This window comes from Terrapene carolina, unplaced genomic scaffold (assembly GCF_002925995.2).
Source record: "Terrapene carolina triunguis isolate 2854851 unplaced genomic scaffold, T_m_triunguis-2.0 Scaffold419, whole genome shotgun sequence".
NCBI classification, from domain to species: Eukaryota; Metazoa; Chordata; order Testudines; family Emydidae; genus Terrapene; species Terrapene triunguis.
In genome coordinates, this window is record NW_020664770.1 from 98877 (window position 1) to 107320 (window position 8444).

Consider the following 8444-nt stretch of genomic DNA (forward strand, 5'->3'; position numbering starts at 1 on the left):
CCCCCCCCTCCGCCCTGAGGCGCGCCCCCCCCCGGCAGCTCCCCCCCCGGCAGCTCCCCCCGCCCGGGAGCCGTGCGGCAGCTCCCCACCCCAGCTCACCTCTGCTCCGCCTCCTCCCCGAGCACGCCGCCCCCGCTCTAATTCTCCTCCCCTCCCAGGCCTGCGGCGCCAAACAGCTGATTGGCGGCGCAAGCCTAGGAGGCGGGAGAAGTGGAGCGGCGACCGCACGGCAGCCCAGCCCGGGAATGCTATAAAAAAAATTGGGGGCACTGTTTTTTGGCACCCCCAAATCTTGGCGCCCTAGGCAACCGCCTAGTTTGCCTAAATGGTAGCACCGGCCCTGTCTGAACTACACGCCTGAGCCCCCTGAAGTGGCCCCCACACAATCTCCCAGTGGCCATAGTCCTGGTTAAACAGACCCTTTCCCTTTGCGGGGACAGCTGTGCTGCTGCTCTCACACAAAGCGGGCAGGGCCCAAGGTGCGTAGGACATTGTAGCAGGACATATGGACCACAGATGCTCTATGTGTACTTGGTCTGTAATCCAGCAGAGCTGAGACAACTGGAGAGGGCTGTGTCTCCTTTCAAAAGGGCCTCATGCCTTGGTCTCTGCCCCATGCAGATATCACACTATCAAACCCCCAATTCAGACAGTGCCCAGTGAACTCTCTGATCCCCACCATCAGTCTCATATTCCCAGCCACCCACACACAACACATATCCCTTCCCCGCCCCACACCCCTACTATCTGCAAGAAGGTGATGCTCACCTCCAATTTATCTGGCGAATCTCTACTCAAATATTGTTTGCTCTCTGGTTTAAGGATGAGCACTTACTCTCTGAAGCATCAAGCTGCAATGCTCAAGTTGCGATAGAGGGGGTCAGATAAGTCACATGGCCTTATTTCTATGCCTGATTGGGCAAGTAAAGATCCACTTCTGGCATGAATAATCACATGGGAGAATTTAAAACCTGGTTTCCCCAAATAGTCGTAGTTGATTAAGGGCTTGTCTACATAGGGAAAGAGACCGGAACAGCTATTGCTGAATGATTTTGGAAGTAGATTAAGCTAAACCACAAAAAGTCACTCTTGATATGGTATAAGAGCATCCGCACAAGGAATTATTGTGGAATAGCTCTTGTGCTTTACATTCATACCCTAGCTTATTTTGGAATAACTTCCCTGCGTAGATAAGCCCTTAGAAAGTTGCTTCTAAGTTTCCCGTTACAGGTGATCAATCTGCTTGAGGGGAAAAGTGACAATGAACACGTTTCAAAAGTCACGGCTTGTTCACTGAAGTGGTTCTGCAGTATTCTGCCAGGGATGAGATCCTCAACTGGGGGGCATTAGCCCTTTGGGGAATAATGCAAAACGGGTGCATTATAAAGGGAGCTAATTGCCTAGCAGAGAGGGCACTGGCCTGCGACTGGAGTTTAATTCATGGAATCACAGAACCACAGGGTGAGAAGAGATCGCAAGGGTCATCTAATCTCACCCCCTGCCAAGATGCAGGGTTTGCTGTGTGTAAATTATCCAAGAGAGGTGGCTCTCCAGCCTTCTTTTGAAAACCTCCAGTGAAGAAGCTTCCACAACCTCTCCAGGCATCTGTTCAATTGGCCTATTGTTCTTACAGTTAGGAAGTTTTTCCATGAGATTTAATCTAAATTTGCTGTGCTGCAGTTTGAACCCATTGCCTCCAGTCCTACCCTCTGTGGCAAAAGAGAACAACTTTTCTCCATCTTTTTTATGGCAGCCTTTCAAGTATTTGAAGACGGCTATCATGTCCCCCCTTCATCTCCTCTTTTCCAAACTAAACCTACCCAGTTCCTTCAGCCTTTGCTCAGATGGCTGCATTCCATCCCTTTGATCATCTTTGTCACTTGCCTCTGGATCCTTTCCAGTTTCTCCACATCTTTTCTATACACTGGTGACCAAAATTTGGCACAGCACTCCAGCTGAGGCCTAACCAGCTTGGAATAGAGTGGCACTATCACCTCCCATGACTTGCATGCTGTGCCTCTGTTAATGCAACCAAAAGTTGCATTTGCTTTTTTTGCAACAGCATCGCATTGCTGACTCATGTTGAGGCTGTGATCCAACATAACTCCCAGGTCAGTCTCAGCAGTGCTGCTGCCAAGCATTCTGTAGTTGTGCATATGGTTTTTCTTCAGTAAGTGCAGCACTTTACATTTGCCTTTCTTGAATTTCATTTTGTTGTCTAAAGCCCAGTTCTCTTATTTATCAAGATCCCGCTGAACTTTAGCTCTATTCTCCAAAATGTGTCATCTGCAAATCTGATCAGGATGCTCTCTAGTCCTACATCCAGGTCATTAATGCAGATGTTAAACAACACTGTACACAGAACAGATCCCTGTGGAACCCCACTCGAGACCTTCCTCCAATCTGACATCATTCAATTAATAATTACCCTTTGTCTGCGGTTGTTTAACCAATTACATATCCATTTAATGGTAGTTCTGCCAAGCCCACATTTCTCCAGCTTACTTATCAAAATGTGATGCGGGACTGTGTCAGAAGCCTTGCTGAAGTCCAGGTAAGTTATGTCCACCACATTTCCTCCATCCACCAAACCAGTTACTCTGTCAAAGAAGGAAATCAAGCTGGTTTGGCATGATTTGTTCTTAGTAAATCCACATTGGCTCCTTGTGATTGTCCTTAGATGTGCGGGTTACCCCTTCATCCTCCAGGTATTCGCAAATTGAATGTTATACATTTCTCTGTTACAGGGGTGGCCAAATTTACTGACCCTCCAAGCCACATACGACAATCTTCAGAAGTTCAAGAACCAGGGCGTGACTGCCGAGGCTCGTGGCTTCAGCCTTGCAGGTGCGGGGGCGAGCGAACACCTGGGAGCTGCAGGGAGGGACTGCTGAGGGTAAGAGGAGGTGTGTGCTTGGGGGCATGACTCAAGCTGTTGGGGGGGCAAACCTTTAAATTGTGCCCCCCCTCCTCTGTTTTCAGCAGCCACCAATCGTCTCTGGCAGAAGCCCCTAGCCCCGCCACCAGGCAGAAGCCCTAAGCTCCCCCCCCCCCAGTCTGATAGGTGTAGAATGGGGTAGGGGGGGCTCCGTGAGCCACACCTGAACTGTAAAAGAGCTGCATGTGGCTCACGAACTGCAGTTTGGCCACCCCTGGTCTAGTAGCTTCTCAGGTACCAAAGTCAGACTGACTGGTCTATAGTTCGCAGGCTCCTCCTTCCCAAATCCCAAGATTGGCTGGGGACCCCAGGCAAGTTACTTCCCCATCTCTAACAGGGGGACAATGGCATTCACCTCCGTCAGCTTTGAGATCTCTGGATGAATGGCTCTATAGCAGAACTAGGTATTATCATCATCAACTAGTGCTGCCCCAACCACTCCAGTAGAGCTGTACCACTGTTCGCCAGCAGAGGGTCTAGCCCTGTGTTTCTTCTCCTGCAACTTCCTAATTCGCCACATAACCCATCTCTCCCGCATGCAGGGCTGTCACTAGCGGGGTGTGGGGCCCGGGACATAGAAACTCTGCACTTATCTGCTGGGGGGTGCTTCCCCCATCTCTGCCCAGGCCCCGTCCACTCCACCTCTTCCCCCAGGGCCCCAACCCACCCTGCTTCTTCCGACCCCTGCTCTGCCCCACCTCTTCCCACCCCCCGCCCCTTCCCGCCCCCTCCCCACCCAGTTCCTCCCCCGAGCGCGCTGCACTCCTCTCCCCTCCCCACCAGTGCCAGATGCCACAAAACAGCTGATCAGCAGCAGGCGCTGAGAGGGAGGAGCTGATTGGAGGGGCCCGCCGATGGGCAGGAGGTGCTGGGAGGAGGGGGAGGTTGGTAGGAGGGGACTCCTCCTTCCCTCCCCCCCTCCGCTGCTCACCTCCTTGTTTGCCTCCTCACCCCTCTCGCCCGCCTGCCTCACCTCCACGCCGGGCGCCCACCTCCTCATGAAGCGCGGGGCCCCCGAAAGCACAGGGCCTGGGGCTGTCACCCCAATTGGCCGTACCCTAGGGACAGCTCTGCCCCCATGCTGGTGGCTGGAAGTTGAAGCTAGATAAATTCAGACGGGAAATAAGCACACATTTTAACAGTGTGGGTAATTGACCATCGGAACAACTTACCGAGGGTGATAGTGGAGTCTCCATCACTGAAAATCTTTAAATCAAGATTGAATGTTTTTTCTAAAAGTCAGGCTCTGGTTCAAACGGGCACCGTTCCAGGGAAGTCCTATGGCCTGTGTTACACAGGAGGTCAGACTAGATGATCACAGTGGTCCCTTCTGGCCTTGTAATCTAGGAATAATCTTCACCCACTGAGCACGTCCTCCCTAATTCCCCAGCACTCGAGAGGAGGGCTCTCCCCCAATCCCCGCCCCAGCATGCAGGGCTATGTAATCCCCCCCCGGCACACAGGGCTCCAGACAAGCTCCACCAGCTTCTCAAGAAAGTAGAAGGAAGTTTCAGGGAGGGAACTTTTTTATTCACGTCGGACAGGAAGTGACCCGGACATGGCACGGAACCGGGAAACTAAACAAAGGTGTCTGGAGAGAAGGGAGGTCTCTGCTCCCCCAACCTCAGGGCGCGGAGCGGGCAGGTGCCGTGGGGAACAGAGTCGTCATCCACTCCAGGGTGATGGAAGCATTGGTGGAAGTGGGGGAGGGGGTTCTTACCCATCCTCCCCTGGAGGAGAAGGGTGTGTGTGTGTGTGTGTGTCTCTCTCTCTCTCTCTCTCTCTCCAGACTCCCCATCAGATCAGCAGGAGGCGCGGGGTCTCCAGACAGCTGGATCTGCAGCAGCGGCAGCAAAAGGCTCTGTCTCACAAAGCCCATGGGTCAGCTGCTGCCATGTCCTGGCCCCAGAGAGGCTGGCGGGGGATCACTCCCGCTGGCTGGCCCTAGCCACGGGACCAAGGGCACCGTGGCCCCCGTGATGCAGCCTGCGGTGGGTGATGACATTGGAGCTCTGGCTGAAGCGTTTCCCGCAGTCGGGGCAGACGTAGGGTTTCTCTCCGGTGTGGGTCCTGCGGTGCTTGGTGAGGGAGGAGTTGACGTTGAAGCCTTTCCCGCAGTCCAGGCAGACGTAGGGCCGCTCCCCGGTGTGCACCCTCTGGTGGGTGGTGAGGTGGGCTCGCTGGCTGTACTGCCGCCCGCACTCACCGCACCGGAAGGGCTTCTCTCCCGTGTGGATGCGCCGGTGCCGCACCAAGTTGGAGACCACGGCGAAGCTCTTCCCGCAGTCGCCGCAGATGAAGGGGGTCTCCCCGGTGTGGCTGCGCTGGTGGGTGAGGAGGTAGGAGCTGGTGGTGAAGCCCTTCCCGCAGTCGGAGCACTTGTAGCGCTTTTCGCGCCGGGAGGCACTCTGGTGCCGGGCCAGGTGGGGCCGGTCGCTGAAGCCCTTCCCACAGTCGGCGCAGCTGTAGGGCCGCTCGCCGGTGTGGGTGCGCTGGTGGGCAATCAGCTTGGAGCTGATGGTGAAGCCTTTCCCGCAGTCGGGGCACTTGTAGGGCCGCTCGCCCGTGTGCAGCCGCTGGTGGGTCAGCAGGTTGGAGCTGCCGCTGAAGCATTTCCCGCAGTCGCTGCAGGCGTAGGGCCGCTCCCCGGTGTGGATGCGCCGGTGCTTGATGAGATCCGAGCTGACATTGAAGCACTTCCCGCACTCCAGGCAGACATAGGGACGCTCGCCGGTGTGCAGCCGCCGGTGGGTGACCAGGTGGGAGCGCTGGCTGCAGCGCCGCCCGCAGTCGGGGCACTTGTAGGGCTTTTCGCCCGTGTGGCTCCGCTGGTGACGCACCAGGTTAGAGACCACGTTGAAGCGCTTCCCGCAGTCCCCGCAGGCATAGGGTTTCTCTCCGGTATGGATCCGCCGGTGGGTGACCAAGGCCGAGCTGTGCCCGAAGCCTTTCCCGCAGTCGGGGCATTTGTAGGGCTTCTCGCCGGCGTGCCCACGCTGGTGCCGCAGGAGGTTGGAGAAGGCACCGAAGGTTTTGCCACAGTCAGCGCATGGGTGGGGTCTCTTTCCCCCGTGGGTCCTCTGATGCGCCAGGAGGTTGGACCGCTGACGGAAGCTCTTCCCGCAGTCTTTGCACGTGTTCAGTCTCTCCCTGGGGCGCGGGCCCTTGCGCAACAGGGAGTCTTTGCGGGTCCTGAATATTTCCCTGAGGCGAGTGGGATGATCTGAACAGGAGTCAATTCCCTGCACTGGGGAGAAAGGAAACCTCAGAGAGGGGAACGGCAAAGGGGAGAAAATAAACCAAAATAACTGCTGGGGAGACTGAAAAATCAGGAGTCAAGCCCTTCCCCCGAGGAGAGAGGAGCAAGTCTACCTCTGCATCCCCCTGAACACTCAGCAGGGAGAAAGGTTCTGCAAGGTGTCGGTCAAGACGGGTGGGAAGCCATGAGCAACGTCTGCCATGAGGATATGACCCCTGATGGGGACAATCCTGATCAGGGCGGGGCAAGGTATGAGGCAGAACTGGGGGTGCTCATGGGGCCTTTGTGGGAATCCCAGCTGTCTTCTTCACTCACCGATGGCATCTGTGTCAGTTTCATGGATTCCTCACCTGGGCAGTCTCCTCTCGGGTTCTCCCTTTCCCCAGAGCCTTGGAGATCCGGGACCCACGGCTCTTCCTCTTGTTGCCGCCGGGAGACAGCGTTGGGTTTGGGAATCGGAGATCCTGTTCACGAGACAGCAGAGAGGCAAAGACCCTGGTTGGTTAAACTGTCCTGGGAATTTACGGCAAGAATGTTCTGGGATTTGGATGGAGGGGGAACATTCATGGACCCCTTGGGGAAATCTCCCTCTGCCCCTTTGAAAGCCCAGGAGGTGGAGACAGGATTTAGGATTGTTCCATTTCCAAATCTCTCATCCCATGGGAGGAAGTGTGGTGGTTCTGGCCTCATCACAGAAATCTCGAAGACCTAGGCCGATCCCAGAGCTGCAGGGACTACACAGTTTCTAACAAACAATGAGAAAACACACCCTCCCTTACCCTGTGAGGTCCTGTTCGCATAGTTCTCCTGCATGGCGTCCCTGTAGAGGGCCCTCTGACTGGAGTCAGTGAAATACAAAGCCACTTCCTTGAAGGTCACCGGTCCCTGAAACAACAGGCATTTGCCACTCAGCACTTTCTACCTCAGCCACAATCCCACCAGCTCAGCCACAGGGGACCCAGACTGGTGTGTCTGCTCCATTCCCCAATACATTATGTCTTGACAGTTCCCATAACCCTCCAGGTTAGATCTGCATCCAAACTGGTCTCTCAGTCCAGGCTGCTCCACGCACACCTGCTCTGTCATCACACCCAGATTTGCCTCTTCCTTGCTGCTCCGGACATAAGAACAGCCATCCTGGGTCAGACCAATGGTCTGTCTAGCCCAGGCTCCTGTCTTCCAACCGGTGCCAATGCCTCAGAGGGAATGAACAGAACAAAGCAACTATCGAGTGATCCATCCCGTCGTCCAGTCGCAGCTCCTGGCAATTGTTTTGCAATGTAAGGAAAGTCAGATCAGAGAGCTGCGGCTGTGGAAAATGCTTCTGATGCTGCAAGATCAAATCCAGGCTTGTCTTGACCTGCCGGCCCTTCCGACTCCGTACACGCATGGCCCTCATCCCATCCGTATTACAGGGAACAGCAGTGCAGAGAGACTAAGTGGGAATCAGGGGTGTGGCCTAGTGGTTAGAGCAGAACTGGGCAACACGGCTTCAAAGTTACATCACATCCCCGTCCTTCAGTTTCCTTGTCAGTACAATGTGGATAACAAAACCAGCCTAGCTCCCGGGTAGGTGAAAGCCTGGGGTGGAAGGAGCAGCATTAACGTATTATTATTAGCCAGAGAGAGTCCAACTCAGGAACAGCTCCCTTGCTACGCACGCTCGCAATCACAAAAAGTCACCCAAAGATGCTGCTTCGAATGTGGCAGTTCTGTCCCCAGTTTGTCACAGGGTCGGGTCTCATTCCACCCAAGAGGGGAGATTCCTGCTTCCCAGTAACAAGCATCATCAGACCCCCTTGTAAATAAAAATTCCCTGTCCCAACCCTACCCTGTGTATTTCCTGCCTGACTCTCTCTACAGGACAAACCCACAGCAGCTCCCTGAGAAATCGTCCTACCTGAGCAGGCTCTGCTCCAGCCATTTCCCTGCGCTGGCCCACAGGAGAAGGGGATGATCAGGAGTGAACCGTGGACGTTGTTCTGCAGCCTATCAGGGGGGAAAGGGGAGTGGGGAGGTTTCAGATGGGACTTGGGTCCATTTCACACCCCCCCCCCGATTCCCCCCTAACTCCATCCCTGCAGAAAAACCTCCCAGATTCTGCTGCCCCTGCCAGTCTCTCCCCCATCTCCCTCCTGCCCCCTCCCCTCGGGCTGGGAGACTCGGTCCCTGGCCCAGCCCGGGGCGTTCGCTCCCCGGAGCTGGCTCGGCTCCTGCAGGCGCTCAGGGGGGCAGAGCCTGGGGGGG

At 55.4% G+C, this 8444-nt stretch overlaps 1 protein-coding gene and 1 pseudogene across 1 annotated transcript; one reads left to right on the top strand and one right to left on the bottom strand.

Annotated features, from left to right (window-relative positions):
- Positions 1 to 8444, top strand: part of LOC112119151 — a 69485-nt pseudogene that overhangs the window by 33552 nt on the left and 27489 nt on the right.
- On the bottom strand, positions 4715 to 8180 carry LOC112119153 (zinc finger protein 883-like). Its single transcript, XM_029912995.1, has 4 exons — positions 8098 to 8180; positions 6977 to 7082; positions 6548 to 6661; positions 4715 to 6185 (listed from the first exon to the last, which is right to left on the bottom strand). The coding sequence occupies exons 1-4, from the start codon at positions 8119 to 8121 to the stop codon at positions 4864 to 4866; spliced, it is 1566 nt and encodes a 521-aa protein (XP_029768855.1). The 5' UTR covers positions 8122 to 8180; the 3' UTR covers positions 4715 to 4863.